The sequence below is a fragment of the Herpailurus yagouaroundi genome, unplaced genomic scaffold, assembly GCF_014898765.1.
Source record: "Herpailurus yagouaroundi ecotype Mexico unplaced genomic scaffold, PumYag 213, whole genome shotgun sequence".
Classification (NCBI taxonomy): domain Eukaryota; kingdom Metazoa; phylum Chordata; class Mammalia; order Carnivora; family Felidae; genus Herpailurus; species Herpailurus yagouaroundi.
In genome coordinates, this window is record NW_024412444.1 from 4,557,418 (window position 1) to 4,576,173 (window position 18,756).

The 18,756-nt window shown below is 48.4% G+C and overlaps 1 protein-coding gene across 4 annotated transcripts in view; it reads left to right on the forward strand.

Moving 5' to 3' along the window:
* The window catches only part of ADAMTS9 (ADAM metallopeptidase with thrombospondin type 1 motif 9), a 163,242-nt gene that overhangs the window by 126,577 nt on the left and 17,909 nt on the right, over positions 1–18,756 (forward strand). For all 4 annotated transcript variants that reach the window (XM_040454520.1, XM_040454522.1, XM_040454521.1 and 1 more), the window contains 6 exons: positions 10,933–11,106; positions 14,999–15,193; positions 16,257–16,389; positions 16,949–17,043; positions 17,159–17,253; positions 17,346–17,479. In XM_040454520.1, coding sequence (XP_040310454.1) covers positions 10,933–11,106; positions 14,999–15,193; positions 16,257–16,389; positions 16,949–17,043; positions 17,159–17,253; positions 17,346–17,479 — 826 coding nt within the window. The remainder of the gene's footprint in view (positions 1–10,932; positions 11,107–14,998; positions 15,194–16,256; positions 16,390–16,948; positions 17,044–17,158; positions 17,254–17,345; positions 17,480–18,756) is intronic.

Below are 18,756 nucleotides of genomic sequence, written 5' to 3' on the forward strand. Positions count from 1 at the left end.
TTAGCTTTCAAGTATATGATACAGTATTGTTAACTTCAGTCACCATGCTGTGTATTATATCCCCAGGACTTACTTATTTTCTAGCCGGAAGTTTATCCCCGCTCACCTACACCTTTCCCATCACCTCTGGCACCATCCATCTGTTCTCTGTATCTAGAAGTTTGGTTTTTGTAAGATTCCATACACAACTGAGGTCGTACGATATGTCTCTTTCCCTTTCTGACTTGTAGCACTCAGCATAATGCTCTCAAGGTCCATCCCATATTGTCAGATGGCAGGATTTCCTTCCTTTTTATGGCTATTATGTTCCTTTGTATGTATACACATTTTTTTTATTCATTCACCCATCGATGGACACCTCAGTTGCTTCCATGCCTTGGCTGTTGTAAATAATGCTGCTGGGGGGAGCAGATAGGTTTTCAAGTTAGCGGTTTTATTTCCTTCAGATGAATACCCAGAAGTGGAATTGCAGGATCATAGGGTAGTTCTCCTTTTACTTTTTTGAGGAACCTCCATACTGTTTTCCATAGAGTCTGCACTGATCTACTTTCCCACCAACAACGCCCAGGGGTTCCCTCTCCTCCAGATCCTCACCAACACCTGCTATGTTTTGTCTTTTTGCTAATAGCCATTGTGAGGCGATACCTCCTTGTGGTTTTGATTTGCATTTCCCCAATGATTAGCGATGTTGAGCACCTTTTCATCTGTCTGTTGGCCATCTGCACGTTTTCTTTTGAGAAACGTCTGTTCGGGTCCTTTGCCCATTTTCAGTCTGATGCAGTCCCACCTGTTTATTTTTGCTTTTGACGTCTTTGCTTTTGGTGTCATGTTCAAAACAAGTATGGCCATGACCAGTGTCAGGGATCTTACCCCCTATGTTTTCTTCCAGGAATTTTATGTGTTTAGGTCTTTCAGGGTCAAGTCTTTAATCCATTTTACCCTAACTTTTGGGTCTGCTGTAAGATAGGAGTTCAGTTTCATTGTTTTGCACGTGTCTGTCCAGTTTCCCCAAAACCATTTGTTGAAGAGACGGTCTTTTCTCCATTGCGTACTCTTGGCTCCTTTGTCATAAATTAATTGACCGTATATGTGTGACTTTACTTCTGGGCCCTCTGTTCTGTTTCATTGATCTGTGTGTTTCTTTTTTTTTTTTTTTTTTTTTTTTTCTTCAACGTTTATTTATTTTTGGGACAGAGAGAGACAGAGCATGAATGGGGGAGGGGCAGAGAGAGAGGGAGACACAGAATCGGAAACAGGCTCCAGGCTCTGAGCCATCAGCCCAGCGCCCGACGCGGGGCTCGAACTCACAGACCGCGAGATCGTGACCTGGCTGAAGTCGGACGCTTAACCGACTGCGCCACCCAGGCGCCCCTGTGTGTTTCTTTTAATGCCAGCACCATGTTGCTTTAATTATTGTAGTTTTGTAATATAGTTTGAAGTCAAAGAGGGTGATGCTTGAGCTGTGTTCTCCTTTCTCAAGATGGCTTTAGTTTTTCAGGGTCTTTTGTGGGTCCATACACAGTTTAGCCTTGTTTCTTCCACCTTTTGGAATTTTGATAAGGATTGCCTTACAATCTCTAGATTGCTTTGCATAGTGTGGACATGTTCAGAGTACTAATACTTAGAGCTGGTGAGCACAGAAGATCTTTTCATTTATTTGTGTCATTTTTGATTTCTTTTATCAGTGTCTTATAGCTTTCAATGTACAGGTCTTACACCTCCATGGTTTAATTTCTCCCTGAGTGGTGGTGTTTTGTTTTTGTTTTTTTTTTTTTTTTTCCTTTTTGATGCAGTCTTGAATGGGACTGTTTTCTTACAGCTGCATGTTTAACCCATGTGGAGATCAGCCTTCCTCCCGGTCTTTCCCTCTCCCTCACCCTCCTGATGGACTTTTCTTTAGGACTCTCATTCTCTCTGTCTACTCAGGTTTTTTTGCTTGTTTTCCTTCCGTATTTTTTTTTTCTTTCACCAGAGGATGGTGGGGAGGAATGGCTAAAGCAGTTGAATTTCAAGTTAATTGCACTGGAGCCACACAGGTTATTGGGATCCCCAGAGACTACAGAATTCTGCAGTCCAGTTCATATCTCAACACTACTAGTGTTCAGCCATGTGACTTCGAACAAGGATGCTTGATTTCTCTGATTCTTGGGTTTGCCACCTGTAGAATGGGGATAATAACAACTACACAGAGTTGTTGTGAGAAAATGGGAGATAATAGAGTGGTTTGGGGGTTGACGCTCTCAGATATGGAAGGAAGAAAGGGCTTCCTGACCTCTCGCCCCCTCAGTGTTACCTCTTGATTCTCTTTTGGTCTTGTTTCAGACCTACCCCTGCCTGCTTTCTCCTTCTCCCTCTTCATCTCGCGCCAGACTCGACCCTGTGTAACTGTTCCAAGGAACAGAAAGTAAGAGAGTGTGCTGAAATGAATCTAAGCTGACTGCTCACGCTTTAGCCAACTTTCACAAATGCTCCAGCCAATCAGGGAAATGCAAGCTCCATTTACAATTCCTTCTGAATTCCAAAGAACAGAAACCTCGCCAAATATGCACTGAGGAAGTCCTGCCTCTGATCGTACAAAATATGCTTAGAAATGTACATCTTTGCCTGCGCTCTGCAGACAGATCCTTTAACATCCTGCTTTAAATATTGCTGTCAAGCTCCACGTAAGAACAGAACACCTAAGGAGCTAGCCAGACCTGTGGCCGTATTTAAAAGTTAGAGATTAACCATTCTCACAAAGAGAACAGAATCTTTAAGCAGTGGGAAAAGCAGATTCTTACACTTACCCACCTGCAACCGTGCTTTCTCACCTGTCTGAACCCAAAGCGGAAAGTTTGAGAAAGGTGGACCTGGGTGGTAAGAGAGGATAGAGGCCTAGGGGGGTGCCCTCACGTGACACTGAATTGGCAGAGCGAGGCTTGGGGCAGCTGGAGGAGAGAGAAGACCCGTCCAAAGCCTTTGTTCCTCCTACGCACAGCATGCTGGTGGCCCTCTTAGAATGTCCTCACGGCCACAACACTTAGAGTGAGTGTTCATAGCAACTGGGCAACCACCTTAATAGGCCAGGTCTCCCTTCCTGATTGCGTGCCCGCAGTCCTTGTGCGTGCCTAGGAAAGTTCTGCTGTAATCATTCATTGTCCCTAGTTTCATGATCAAAGTTATCCTTGTTAAACAGCAGATCGGACAGCACAGCACCCTTCAGACTCCCCTCAGTCACGGCCCTCACCCCTCTCTCATGCCTACTTCCCCTCCCACCCACTCCCTCTTCCACCATCTTCTCTCAGACCTGCTTTGACTTGGTTCCCATCCACGAGTGACACCTCGACCTGATGTCAGTGAGGATGCCAAGGTCCAGCCTCACGGCCGAGGCCCTTGGCACCCACCTCAGAGCCGTCCTTGGCACCCACCTCGGAGCTCTTGTTTGCCTGCTGAGTGTGCATTTTTCCCTTTTGCCTCCCCCTTGTGGATTGTCAAAGCCCACTTGTTTGGGGGCAAGATGTGTGTCATGCTAGGCACATAGGGAACGGCAGCCCCCTTGTTGTGACAAATAATCCAGGTGTCCACCTTGAGGAGCACAGGTTCTGCATAACCACAACAGCAGGATCATCGGGTATGCTTTTCTCAGTCATACAGGTTGCACACTGCACAACTCTGGGAGTACCATTCCCATAGGTTACAATACGAGGGGCATCCCCCAGACTTACACAGTTCAGTGGCCGATACTGATGATAAAAATAATACATCTTTTTGTTTATTAAGCTAGGGACCAAGCACTATATTGAGTGTTTTTTATGGAAGACCTCACTTAACCTTTCCATAACTCTCTAACGAAGTAATTAAGTTTTTATCCTCATTTAAAGATGAGGAAACTTGAGGCTCAGATAGATTAATTCATCCAAGTTCATGCATTCAGTAAGTAATAAGGCTGGGATTTGAAGCTTGGAAGCCTGACTTCTGGAACACGCGCTCTGAATCTTTATATTCTGCTCCCTCCCGTGCCAGCATTCATCTGAGGCAAATTATTTTATTTCCTTCTTAATGGCTTGTCTAGCCTCTCACGGAAGCCAGAGTTGGCATAGAGTCCAATTCCCTTTATTAGGTGAGCACCCCCCCCCCACCTCCTTCAGAACATGGAATGCTTGGTCCACTGGGTTGGCAGTCCACCCCTAAGCCAGTGGGGTCAGTCTTGATGGTGATGGAGCATCTCACTGGGCCTCCTTTGTTGGGAGGCCTGGTACCTACACAGCAGGGAAGAAGCACACGTGTGCCTTCAGGATACCATAAGAGTAGAGCCTGGACTTTCAGATATAAGGCGATGGGGCACCTGGGTGGCTCAGTCGGTTAAGCATCCGACTTCGGCTCGGGTCATGATCTCGCGGTCTGTGAGTTCGGGCCCTGTGTCGGGCTCTGTGCTGACAGCTCAGAGCCTGGAGCCTGTTTCAGATTCTGTGTCTCCCTCTCTCTCTGCCCCTCCCCCGTTCATGCTGTCTTTCCCTGTCTCAAAAATAAATAAATGTTAAAAAAAAAAAAATAATAATAATAATAGATATAAGGCGAGACAATTAGAGAAGAGACAAATGCTGTATCCAGACACGACTCCAGGTTTTTAATATCACCTGCCAACTTGGGGAAGATGTCCAAGCTCGGTTTTACTCACTTTAGAATTATAATGCCCATGAGGCTGTGGAGGCCGGGGGGGGGATGACTTTTTCATTGTTTTGAAAATTATCACGATGATGTTACTTAACAGCATCCTAATGATTTTACTTACTAGTATTATAATCTGACATATGAATTTCCTTATAGCTGCAGAGGTCTCAATCGAGTTTGAATTGGGTGTGGGTTATGCATCTCTTAGCATTAAGGAACAAATTTTCCAGGACTTGCCAGTATTCCTTTGTTCACCTCTACCCAGAGTATTCTCTTCATCCCTAGTGCCTCTGCGTCACAAGGAGGCTGCCCTGCTCCTTCCCTCACCTCTGTCACCTCTGCCCACTCTTCAGGCTACTTCTCAGAAGCCCTCACTGATCACACCTCCCCACCAATAACTGCGTGAGACTACCCTCCTCTCAGCTCTCCTGGCACCCCGAAAATACTCTGTTCTAGCAGTTAGCACTCTGAATTGTGGTTGCCTGATTTCCTTGTCTACAGTATCACCCGTTTGAGGTCAGAGAGTTTGTTCGCCAGAGTTTTCCTCAGCGTTTAGCATAGTACCCAGAGCACTGAACACACTTGTTGAATAAACATGGACAGCGGGACCAAAAAAAGTTGGAAGGAAGGAAAGAAAGGAAGGAGGGAGGAAGGAAGGCAAGGAGGAGGGAGGGAGGAGGAGGGAGAGAGGCGGGAGGGAAGACATTTATATATCAATACCTTCCTAAGTCCTCAGAATCATGACATTCTAAAATGTCATTTAAAACAGTCAAGCAGACTGTGTTTTTCCTGTAAGAACAGATAGTTTATTTTCTTGCCACACTGCCACGGACACCCTATGCTGTGACATGTCTGGCCTTCGCAGAGCTTCCCACCCCGAGGCTCTTGGGACCAGTGCAGAGACTTGGACCGTGTGCTCTCATACATATTAGGATTCCACGGGCTTTTATTGAGATCAACTGCAGAATGATTCCCAAGTTTACCCCGTTAGCCCAGAAGAGTTAGAAAACGGCAGGCCTCTGGTCAACCTGTTGCAAAGATTTTATGAAGTTTGCAATAGGGTGTGTGGACAAGGGCCAGATATTAACTCTGTATGATTCCTTCCCTCGTTACTTTGCTCAAGAAATCTTTACCCGGCACCTACCAAACGCTGGGGTCTGGGCATCGGGGACGCAGTAGGGACAGCGACATCGCTGTGGGGGATTGACTGACCGGTGGGAGAGACGGAGAGCGAGCAAACAAACGTGTTCTGTGAAGTTGCCGAGTGTGAACCGTGCTGTGACGGAAAGAAGCAAGGCACTGAGATACAGACAAAGAATGACAGGCCAGTCCTACCTGCTTTAGGGTGGTCGGAGGTGAAGGGCAGGGGAAGATGATTCCAGGTGGAAGGAAGAGGACAGGGTCCAGCCCAGACAAAAGTGCAGCATGGCGGGAGCAGAGCAAGTGAAGGACCAGAAGGCTGAAACAAGACTGGACCTGCGGGAGCGCCCCGATTAGGATTCGTAGGCCAGGGCCAGGGTGTGGGTTCTCCCCCAAGCAGTGTAGGAGGCTAGCAAGCGCCTTCGTGACCTGGCCCCTGCCCGCCTTCGGAAATTCCCATCTCGATTCGAACCGAGTCTCAGCCCCAAACTGCGGTGGTTGGTCCCCAGCCCGGCTTCCCCACGACATTCGCCTCCAGCCTCCATGCATGCTGAGCCCTGTCCTGAGAATGTCCCCTCTCCTCCTTGCCTGGCTAACCCATCTCTTCATCCACTGCTTGGGCACCCCTTTTGGCACCATGGGAATTCTAGACCCTCGCCCTTACTCCTCTCTTGCTGTCACAGTTGTGGGACACCTTTGGTGGCTTCTTTTCGCCATCCTGCTCTGTTACGAAACCCGCACCTGCTCCTCTGGCCATACGAGGCATCCCTAAGTGTTGAATGCCGATGGTCACCAGGTAGCCGGCTGCCCTGGCTTATGGACAGCAAGCTGGGAGTAGCAGCCACCTGGGTGTCATAACAGAGAGGGAACATGAGTAGGAAGATGTCAGGACTGTATCCCAGGGCCCAGCACAGAACTCGGTCCCCTGCAAATATTGGTTGAATGAGTGAATAACTTGGAAGTTATCAAATATCTCCATAGTCCTATTTCTGCCTTTTTCCCTTATAAATATACTGTTTGGGGGCAAGAATGTCCCAACTCCACACACCTGACTTTAAAATGAGCTTTGAGAAAGAACCCATTAGTAATTTGAAGACTGCTTTTTTTCTTTTTTAATTTAAAGCATCGTTAGAAATTGATTCGTAATTACTGTGCCTTATCACATAAAACTCTGCAGAGTATACACAAAACACTGTGCCATCAAGGTCCCCACTTGTCCTGTCACTTGTCTGTCCACATGCTCTCTGACAATGGTAGTCTTGCATTGGAAACGACTTTGTCCGTGAACAAAATCGACAGCCTTAAAAGGTAGAGCATGTAAATATGAAATGATTTTTTTTTTTCCTCCCCATGGTTAGGGCATCTCATGAAAAAGTGTAAAGCAACTTCATTACCATGTTTAAGGAAAGGCAGTTTCTACTCCCTGCGTTAAAGGACCCTCTTTAGACCATTACCCTGTGGCCAACCTACCTGGTTAAACAAAATAGTACCTTAAAAGTTTACGGTAGCTCTTCCTCATTCTCAAATGTCCACAGCTCTTTTCCTCCTGTTAATCTCAGCACATTTAAAGGCATATGTAGCCTGCGGGGCGATGAGCAAGCTACCCAGTTTAGTGCAGCCCTGTGACCCGTGGCTTGATGAATTATAGTTATTTCTCAGCACTATAACGAGAGTCGAGAAAACCTTTTGGAAGTGCAAATGAGGCTAGTTGAACTTTCTGGCTGTTTTTAGAACATAGAACATAGAACATAGAAAGAGTCCTTAATTCTGGGTTTGGTGGGCAGTGATATTCCCAAAAGCTGATAAAATTCAGGAGCTTGGGTGGGTTTGCTTTCTGTGCCTCCAGCCCCCGTGCTCTAGTTAGCACCCCAGGAGAAAAGCCTTGCCAGGTGACTTTCAGAGCTGCTGTTGACTAATTCCAACACCCTGGACGAGTCACTTATTTACCTAGCTTAATTTTTCTAAAAGCAATGTTCATAAGGTCTCCCAACTAACTCCCTTCTCCACCGGTCGGCAAAAGAGTTTTCATGGTAGTTAACCTTTCCTGGACACCAAGGCAGAAGCCCTTAAAAAGCAAATATGTGTCTAGAAGTCCTTGCATTTCTATTGAAACTGTTACTTATTGACACAGATTAGAGCCCGAGGGATTAATGAAGAAGACACTGGAAGGTTTAGTCCAGTTTGGGCCGCTCAGTAATCAGGATCTGAGTCGCCTAAGTCCTGATTTTCTAAGGAATTACTTTTTCTCCAGGCAGTTAAGTGTTTCTTCTGCATTTGTATACACATCACAGATTAACCATGGCTTTGTTTTGCTTTTGAACATTCAGTGGCTCTGTAACTCATTTGGGATTTTGTGTGTGTGTGTGTGTGTGTGTGTGTGTGTGAATAAACAAAAGTGTTATTTCTTCACACTAGTACCCAGGACACTCCAGAGGAACAGAAAACCCCAAGCTAGGGTTGATCTAGGGAACCGGGCTCAACCAACCTCCCAGACCCTTTGAAGTGATTTGCTCATCTGCACTCATCACCTCAGAGAACTTTCAATTCATATTTGTGCCCCAGAAAAATTCAAATGACTCCACATTCTAGACGTGGAGGTTCGCTTCCAAGCAGCAGAAGCTATGAGTTAAGTTTGCAAATGATAAGGGGCTAGCAGGACACATCGCATATCCCTTTTACTTCCTAAAAGAACAAAGTGGCTCACAAAAGGCACGGGGTATCCCAGATGACCCAGCATTTCTACTCCTGGGGTACACCCCAAAGAATTGAAATCACATGTTCAAACTTGGACGTGAGTGTTCATAGCACCATTCATAATGGCCACGAGGTGGAAACAACCCAATGTCCCTTGTCATTTGAATGACCGCAATGTGGTATAGCCACCCAACAGATGGTTATTCAGCCACAGAAAGGAAGAAAGTACAGATACATGCTACAACATGGATTGACCTTGAAAGCAGCAGGCTGAGTGAAGAAGCCAGTCACAAAAGGCTGCGTATTGTATGATGCCATTCATATGAAACAGCCAGAACAGGAAAACCCGTATAGACAGAGAGCAGCTCGGTGGTTGCACGGGCTGGGGGTGGGGGGGGGCGCCGGCGGGGGGTTGGGGACGCAAGGAGTGACTGACTGTTTCATGGGTACAGCGTTTCCTTTTCGGGTGATGAAAATGTTCTGGAAGCACATAGGGATGACGATCTTACGACGTTGCAGATGACTAAATGCCACTGAATTGTACACTTTAAAATGATTGAAGGGGCGCCTGGGTGGTGCAGTCGGTTAAGCGTCCGACTTCAGCCAGGTCACGATCTCGCGGTCCGTGAGTTCGAGCCCCGCGTCAGGCTCTGGGCTGATGGCTCAGAGCCTGGAGCCTGTTTCCAATTCTGTGTCTCCCTCTCTCTCTGCCCCTCCCCCGTTCATGCTCTGTCTCTCTCTGTCCCAAAAATAAATAAACGTTGAAAAAAAAAATTTAAAATGATTGAAATGATCAATGTTAGGTTAGGTTAGGTGTATTTTACTGCCAAAAAAGCGAGGCACAAGACATATCTGCAGAGACTTTTCAGAGTCAGACTGGAGTCCAAACTGAAATGCCTGTGGGACAAGGCAGGTAATCAAAGGGAAAGAGGTGTGAGAGGAGAAAAAGATAGGTGGGGGTCCATGGGTCTCCCTAAATAGACTTAAAAAATTTTTTTTATATTTATTTTTGAAAGAGGGAGAGAGAGAGAGTACAAGAGAGCAAGTGGGGGAGGGGCAGAGAGAGAGGGAGACACATAATCGGAAGCAGCTCCAGGCTCGGAGCTGTCAGCACAGAGCCCGACGTGGGGCTTGAACCCACGAACCACGAGGCAATGACCTGAGCCGAAGTTGGGTGCTTAACCGACGGAGCCACCCTGGCGCCCCCTAAATAGACTTTTGAGAAGAGAAAGTTTAAAAGATACCATGCTACCCACAACTCTCGGTTGTTGTTAATGAGTTAGCTAAGGCCCAGGGGCTATAGGACGCGTAATCCCTGGTGTGAAGGCAACACGAGTCCCCAGATTAGCTCACCGTGGATCTCCAAGGTGGTTTACAGTCTTGAAATGCTGGGACACAATAGATGCTTTAGATAGGACGGGCTTTGGGAAACCTTTAGCACACAGATAACCAGGTTAAACTTCAAAGGTGGGTGTGCTGTTGGTTAAAGCGAAAAAGATAGGGAGCTTGCAGACAGCATAGAGAGGGTCCTGGAACAGCACGTACTGCTTGCTCTGTTTTCCTCACTTGGTGGAATAAAAAGATGTGTCCCATCTACCTCACAAAGAGGTGTTTGATCTGGGACAAGGCATTTCGGCTACGTCCCAGTTTCTCCATCTGAAAAATGGAGATTGCAGTAACCTTTAAGTCTTAGCTGTCTCCGTCCTCAACGTCTGTCTTTGCTGCTAAAATAGAAGCTCCTCTCTGAGGGCTGTGCGGCGCATGTCCGTTCTTATTGACCCAGGACCCATCGCAGGCCCTGATGCTAGGAACTTGGTGAATATTTCCCGAGTGAATGAGGGATGAGAGCCCTTCATCCTGGAGGAGAAAACGCAGTCAGTTGGGGGTGGGGTGGCGGGGGAGGTGGTGGGGAAGGTGTCACAGTAAAGCAAAGCCTCTCAAGTCCCGGAAGGGGGACGATTTGGGAGAAATGAAATTTGTCCTTCGTGCTCCCCTGGAGTCGACAACTAGGACACGAGGCTGCGGTCTGCAAATTGGTGTGTGTAGTCGTAAGATAACATGGGCCACCTGGACACGTAACAACTTCCCTGACTCTCCAGGTATTTAGACACCGTTCGATAATCATTTAGCTGTAAGTTTTAAAGAGAGTCCATGTTTGTGTGAGTAAAGCCGTCAAGCCGTAAGGTCCTTTCCAAACCTGACATTCATTCTATTCATGCTTCCATTCCTTCCCTCCAATAGCCACTTATCAAACACTTATCGCTGTGCCAGGAACAGTGTTGGGAATAAGTGGGATAAGACACCGAGTCCTCTGATCATGCCTCCCCTCAGAGGCCTCACATTCCTAAAGGGTAGACAAGACAGGAAAATAAGTCACCACAAAAACAGCATATAATAAGCCATTTATTAGCTTTCCTTGTCAACACCTGTTCTGTCTGTCATGAACAGTGCACCAAGACGTGTGGCGAGGGCTCCAGGTACCGCAAGGTGGTGTGTTGGGATGTGGACAAAGGCACTGAGGTTCACGGCCTACGCTGCGACACGAGCAAGCGGCCTGCGGACCGGGAGAGCTGTAGTTTGCAGCCCTGCGAGTATGTCTGGATCACAGGAGAATGGTCAGAGGTACGTCCCAGGGATTCTGTAACCGCCTTCAGGACAGCGACGGCCTGAAGGCAACAGAGTGACCTCCGGGTAGGAACGGGGGAGACTGGGACCCACCTGCCAGTTCCACCTGCTGGGGCTAGACCCCTCCCCCCATGTGCAAGGTAGGAGGATGCCTGAGATGATCTCTCGGTTCCCCTCAGTCCTGTGATTCCCCTTGATGTCCTGTTGGTATGATAAAGGAGGAATTATCACAGGGCCTGCTAGTTCATGTGATGCCTGTTGGTGTCTGAAGAGAGTTAACGTAAGAAGATGCCCTTCGCGTCGGGGAGACAACAGGGAATGGCAGAGACTGTGACAAACAAGCACGTCCCGTGTGATGGGAGCAGGCTCCCTCCCTCTCCAGCAGAGGCCATGCAGAAATGTGGGTCCGGTGGTACCAGACCTGGGTTTTCAAGGAGGACAAAAATCTGAACTTTTATGTGGGGTCTCCTAACTTTAAAACGTGGACTCCAATTTTTATTTGAAAACGTTATGTGGGGCGAAGCAAACGCTTCCGTGGGCCAGATACGGGAACCAAATGATTTTCCAAAGTATTCAAGGAATCAATTTTTTTCTTCTCTTCTTTTGCCCACAATGCCTAATCTAGAAACTTTTTATTATTAATAGACCAAACACGATCACATTGTTTTCAAACCTCGTAACACTTCTTAAATTTATTTATTTAAATTCGAGTTAATTGATGTACACTGTAGCCTTGATTTCAGGAGTAGAATTTGTGATTCATCCCTTACATATGACCCCCAGGGCTCATCCCAAAAAGTGGCCTCCCTAATGCATGTCCCCCACCTGGCCCATCCCCCACCCACCTCCCCTCCAGCAGCTCCTCAGTTTGTTCTCTGTATTTAAGAGTCTCTTATGGTTTACTTCCTTCTCTGCCTCATAATATTTTCAAAGACTGAAAGACCTCTAACATCCAAACCAGTTGTCATTTGCCCAAAAGGAGTTAGAGGTTTCGGAATTACCTGGGCTCATAGCAAAGTTTCACAGGGCAGCGGTCTCACATTTTCAATAGGAGGAATATTTGCATGCAGATGATATGTGTGTTGGGTGGTGAATGCTTCCTTCACTGTAGCTGGCCTAGAGTCCTTTCTAACTATGTCTCCCCATCCTTCTTCTCTTTGCTCCATTGATTTTTGCCTCCCCTTCCTCACCCAGCGGACATCTGGCAATGTCTGGAGACATTTTTGGTTGTCACAAGTGGAGGAAGCGGGATGCTACCGGCATCTAGTGGGTAGAGGTCAGGGATGCTGCTAAATCTCCTAGAGTATGTGGGACAGCCCTCCCCCACCCAGCCACCCCTCCTCCCCGCCCCCCCCCACACACACAACAGAGAGCTATCTGGCCCAGATGGCCATGGTGCTGAAGTTGAGAAACCCTCCTTTACCCTGACTCTGCATGTTCTCCGACTCTTAAAGAGTGGAAGGGAGACATGGTCCAAATCATTAGGAAGTACATTTACCATTGGCTAGCCAGGAACCTGGGAGTCCAGATGCTTGCTCAAAATAGTCCTTGACTTTGGGTTTGAGGCATAGGTTCCAACCCATCCAGATTCCAAGGAGGGTCTGGGGGAGAGCGTCTGGGGAGGGTTCCTCTCTTCTCTTCAACTCACTTCTCCCCGGTCCTCGTCAGGCGTGGTCCATAACTTCTGGTTCTCAGGTCCGTAACTGCCTGGTTCCCCACCAGGCAGGGAAAAGCCTCTCTTGCTCCTCAGGCCTCTGAGCTCTCTGAGCTTTCCTCTCTGCCTCCTGGAGGCCTCCTCTTATTAGTTTCTGGCTTACTTCTTGGTCGTTCATCTCTCTGGAGTTTCTACACTTATCACACTGCAAACATTGGCCTCTTCACTTTTCATCTTAGCCAGTCTTTTGTGTGTTATCATTATGCTAAAAGAATTGCGATCTAAGACTGAGTCATGTGACTCCTATAGCTTTATTTTAACCTTAATCTTAACCCCCAACAGATGAGACTTGGAGAAGATCCAAATCTTCTCCAAAAAAAAAAGTCTTCAGTATTTCTGCAAATTCTCAAGTGTATCATGGATTAAAAACTCTGGAAACTTATAGCAAAGTGGAGAAGGGTTGGAGATAGGACCTCACATGGATGCAAGGCCCACTGGACCAGAAATCCCTCTAGAAAAGCTTCTGGAAAAGTTCAAGAGCCACAGCAAGCCATGCCTTCTCTCTAGGACCTCTGTCCCCTGGAGAGTTGACTGCTTTTCTCTGAGCTCTCCTTGAATTTGAGCAGGCCTGGGCCAGATGGGAAAAGATCACCCCATCACCCCTGGCTCATCATGCATTTCTCGGCTTAGGCCTGAAGTGCATCATTAATGCAAGGAGCGCACATTCTTACCATTTCATCCTGCTTTGCTGTTACTTTCACATTAGAAAAGTAATACATGCTCATAGTGAAGCAAGCACATGACCCCCCAGGGCATGGAGAGTCAAGAGTAAGAGCTTCCCTGCCTCCCTCCTCCCCGCCAGTCCCCCCTCCTCCCTCCCAGCCTAGACAGACCCAGCATTGGCTGGCGATCTGCCCACACGCGAAACACCCCAGGCCAGCCTCGCCCTCCCCGGGCCTGGCCTCTGCTGGCTCTTCAAGCATTTGAACAGTGGCGAAGAAGGAAGAAACATGCACAACATTTCCAGGTCTCGAGCCATCTGAAAAGGAAGGACCAGGGATGCTCCGTGTGCCTCTGGCTGGGCCTGTCAGCCTCCTGCCTCCAGGACCTCTTCAAGAGGTGTCTTCTCCCTGGAACAGGTAGTTTTAGGAGACGAAAGCCACGTGGCTGAAAGCGCCAGCTCAGGAGATGTTAGGGAAGAATGACACTGTGGCTTTTAATAGCTAGTGAGACCTCATGGATGCGCCCCCTGGAAAAAGCAGACCACACCACTTGCTGCGGACTGTGTCGGGGGTTCATCCAGGACGCCTCCGGCAACCTTTAGTCTAGAGAATCCTGATCCTCTCACTTAATTTTATGTGACACCTTCCCAGGGGATGGCCGGTTATCTGACCACATTGTCTAAAAAACACCATCAAAACTAAATTCACTACAGTGCACTTTTATTTTCTAAATATAGTGTATCAAGTGCTTAGCGTGGGAGGTTGAACCTACTGGAACATGGCGTCAATAGCCAATTAGGTGTCTCATCACAGGAAGGATCTTGGACACTAGTAAAGACGTCCTCTCTCTCTCCTTTGGTGTGTTGTTTGCCTATTTGTAAATGCCGTGTAATGATGGTCAACAGGTAAAGTGACCGCCTTATCTGGTTAGATAGGCAAAGAGATAGGAGAGCAGAAGGGTGACATTATCGGTCCAGACGTATGGGCAGGGAGAGGAAAGAGAGAAGGAGATTGAGTGTGGGGCAGACGGGAAAGGAAAATGAGCGGAGCAGGAAAGGAAAACTGTGCCCAAGTCCCCTTTTGGCTAAGTGCTTGGGTTTCACCTGTAACTCAGGTGAGCTGTGACACGCCCTCCTCCCGTCCCCCGTGGCCACATCTCCGGTTTGGAGAAGCATGTGCAGTGGGGCTTTGGGGAGCGTCTAAATGGAACCAGGGACAGCTGGAGCCTCCTCCCCTCCTCCCCTCCTCCCCTCCTCCCCTTGAAATCCAAAGCAAGGGCTCAGGGCGCCCCGTCCCACAGCGGGGGCCACACTAGATCCCCGAAGGCGACTTTTAGGGCTGTCTGTCCGCGGTGCGCTCGGGGCCTGCCGCTTGCAATGCACAAACAAGCTAATAAAGTGAGAGCTCTCTGCAGCGTCGTCCGGGGTCAACGTTGGATGTGGGGGTCAGGGGCCTATTGTGGGCTGCCCCCAGGCGCTGCTCCAGCCTCTCCTCCCACCCCCTGTTTTCCCAGTGCTCAGTGACCTGTGGAAAGGGCTACAGACAAAGGCTCGTCTCCTGTAGCGAGATTTACACCGGGAAGGAGAATTATGAGTACAGCTACCAAACGGCCGTCAACTGCCCGGGCACTCAGCCCCCCAGCGTCCATCCGTGCTACCTGAGGGAGTGCCCTGTGTCGGCCAGCTGGAGAGTCGGCAACTGGGGCAGCGTAAGTAGACTGTTCAGTGATCAAATGGGAAAGCTTTGGGATCCCAGACTTCATCTTAGACATGTCCTGCCTCAGCCGTCCCAAGGGATCCTCCTTCCGGGAGGGATGCTGGGGAGACACTGGCGTTAGCACCTCGAGGTGGGCTGATGGGAAGAGAAGGTTCTCTTCTCGTTCGGCAGGGTGGCCAAACCCAGAGCTTAGAGCACGGGCTCCGAAGCCAGACGCCCGCCCTGTGAATCCTGGCCCTCCTACTTGCCAGTTGAATGAGAGGTGCAACACTTCTGTGTCTCTGTTTCCTCATCCGCAAAATGGGTGGTGGTGAAGAAGGGACGAGTTAATATGTAAACAGCTCATAGATCATAATAGCACACTTCACGTTACGCTTTTTTTACCGCGATCTTTTTCCACACCAGCTCCCAGAACTCTGTCACCTAGTAAGAGTTACAGAAGAGTTCGTTGTTGCTTCCGCGGTTAAGAAGTCAGCAGACTCTAGTCCCTCTTCAACGGGAGTCTTTCACTGCATTAGGCGTACAATAAGCGAGAACATTTAAAATTGCGACTGTCCTTGGAGTATTGCCACCACCCCCTGGCTCCTGCCTACTAGGTTCTCAGTGTGGCCAAGCAATGAGACAAAGTACAGGATCGGTTTAAAGGGGTTAGGGTTTGAATCCTGGCTCTACCATGACCTTGAACAAGTTTCTTGACATTTGGGCCCCAATCTCCTCTCTGTAAAAATAGAATAATGGGAGTACTATCTCAGAAAATTTTTGTAAGGCTTAAATGAGAAAATTATATATCGTATATATATGTCATATATATAAGTATATATGTTATGCATGTAAATATAAATACACAGGTAAGATACACGCATATATGAACATGGATGTATAATGCTTAGCCCAGAGACTGCTCCACTGTAAGTGTTGCACACACGTCAGCACTTGTTTTCAGCAGCCTAGGGTCTGAAATGACACCTCGGACGTGGAGCTGTGAGCCCCGCGTCACTAGACCCCAAGCCTCCCGGGTTCCGGGGCTGCATCACTGACTCTGGTCTGCCTTCCAGTGCTCAGTGTCCTGTGGTGTGGGAGTGACACACAGATCTGTGCAGTGTTTAACCAACGAGGACCAGCCCAGCCACTTATGCCCTGCCGACCTGAAGCCAGAGGAAAGGAAAACTTGTCACAATGTCTATAACTGTAAGTGGGCCAGCTGAAGCCCTTTCTCCGGAGCACGAAGACCAGGGTTTCCTTGTTCGTTTGCCCACCCTCATTGGAAATAGAGACTTTATAAGATAAATACGTGCTGGGGATGAAATGCACAGCGTGAAAACCATAGTCAACACTGCCGTATGCTACGTTTGGAAGTCGCGAAGAGAGTAGATCCTAAAAGTTCTGATCAAAAAGGAAAAAAAAAAACCTTTTTATACATCTATCTGTAGGAAATGATGGATGTTAACTAAACTTAGTGTAACTATTCACAATCTGTAGAAGTCAAGCCACTATGCCCTACGCCTTAAATCTATACACTGCTATAGGTCAGTTACCTCTCCTTAAAACTCAAAGAAAAAAAAACATTTATCCCCAAAAAGGGAAAGAATTTATTCTAAGGAAATTATCCCCACCCCTCCCCACCCACCCCCCCCCCCGCCTTTTCAAGCTGCAAAGTGTTAGTGTGAACAGTATCATTCATTCCCCAGGCAGACAGCGGGGGGATCCGGGAGCATCACACTCCATTTGTACGTTTCGTGGTTTCTAGGTGAGTTACCCCAGAACTGCAAGGAGGTAAAGAGACTGAAAGGTGCCACTGAAGATGGTGAATACTTTCTGCTCATCGCGGGAAAGCTCCTGAAGGTGAACGATGGATATCAGTCATTATTTCTAGAATGATTGGAGAGTGAGTCGCCCTGGGTCCCATGGTCTCACCTCTGAGCTGCTCTTCCTAGGTTATCTCTGGCCTCTCTTTCAGATATTCTGTGCAGGGATGCAGTCTGACCACCCCAAAGAGTTCATAACCCTGGTCCACGGTGACTCAGAAAACTTCTCCGAGGTATACGGGCACAGGTAGGAGCGTTCGGGCTCGGAAGGGCACAGACAGCTGGAGATGCCCCGGAAGTAGCTGCCATCCTCACCAGAACATTCTCTCTGTGGCGTAGGCTGCACAACCCAACCGAATGTCCCTACAACGGGAGCCGACGGGATGACTGCCAGTGTCGGAAGGACTACACGGCAGCTGGGTTTTCCAGCTTCCAGAAAATCAGAATAGACCTGACCACGATGCAGATAATAAGTAAGTCCGGTAGAATGTCACGGAGAAGGGACGTGCTCATTCCTCTCCCCATTCAGCCAGGGCACTGCACTCCGCACACTGGCCGGGGGCAAGGCTCTGAGATGCTGCGGGGGAACGAGATGGGTTGCCTTGCCATCCAGCGACGACAGCTGGGGTCCAAGCTGCGTGAGGGCGGGGTTGGCTCCTTTCCGTTTTACTGCTGTACAGCCAGTCCCTGGAAGGTGCCTTGCCCAGGGCGGAGCTCCCGTCAGATTTGTGAGAAACGAACGCGTGGAGTAGGTGAAGGCCACTAAAAGGGGACCACTGCAGTGGGGGGAGTCAGGACGGCATCCCCCAAAATATGACACTGAACCTGACATCTTAAGGTCAAGTAGCAGTTAGCCAGGCACAGGGTATCGGCGTGGGGAAAGGAAGGGTAGTAGCAGAAGCTTTGAAGGGAGAAGACAGAGCAGCTGCATGCCTTAAAGAGATTCTCATGGAATCTTCCATTCCCCCAACCGCCTCCCCCCTGCACAGTGCACACACACGCAGGGGCACACAGCTAATTTTATCCAGTTGTCGATTTACAGAGAAGAAAAGCGGACCACGGGCTTGCCTCTTGTAACCAGCCTCCGCGTGAGCTGATTTCATCCTGCAGCCAACACTTCCTTTTCGTAGGGACGTTAATCACAGGCGTGGTTGTAGATAGCTGAACGATCCAAACGTGTTCCCTCGAATAGAGGAAAAACAGAAATAATGAATAATTAATTTTTGCTCATTACCGTTGCTCCCGTAATATTGCATCGCTTTCCCCTCGAGGTGGATGAAACTTGATTTGTACCAAGCTACTTTTTATCACCTTCCCCGAGCCTGATGGGGGCTCAAGGCCGAGAGTCTGCAGTTTTTCCGCTTAGAAAAACACTCCAGCGAGACTCCGGGCTTCGGTGTGCTGTGGCCACAAGGGCCCCTCTCTTTGCGGGACAGGGAGCTCAGACTTCCTTCCCACTGGAGCTTGGTTAACTATAGAAAGATGAAGGGCTCTTGCTGTTCCCGAAAGGCAAGGGGGAGAGGTAAAAGCGGCCTCTCCTTCCACCAGCGATGGCTTTTGCGAGATCCTTGCTTCGACTCCTCCTGCTCTGTGTAGAGCTGCTCTCCGGAGCTATGAAGAGGTTAAAAACACAAGCATTGTTTTCATTGGATTTTTTTTTTTTTTGAAACTCCAAGGTAGCCCCAAACTTGAGAAACTGCCATTAATACTTTCAAGATGAGGGTTCTAACTGCGCCACATTTTGGCAGGC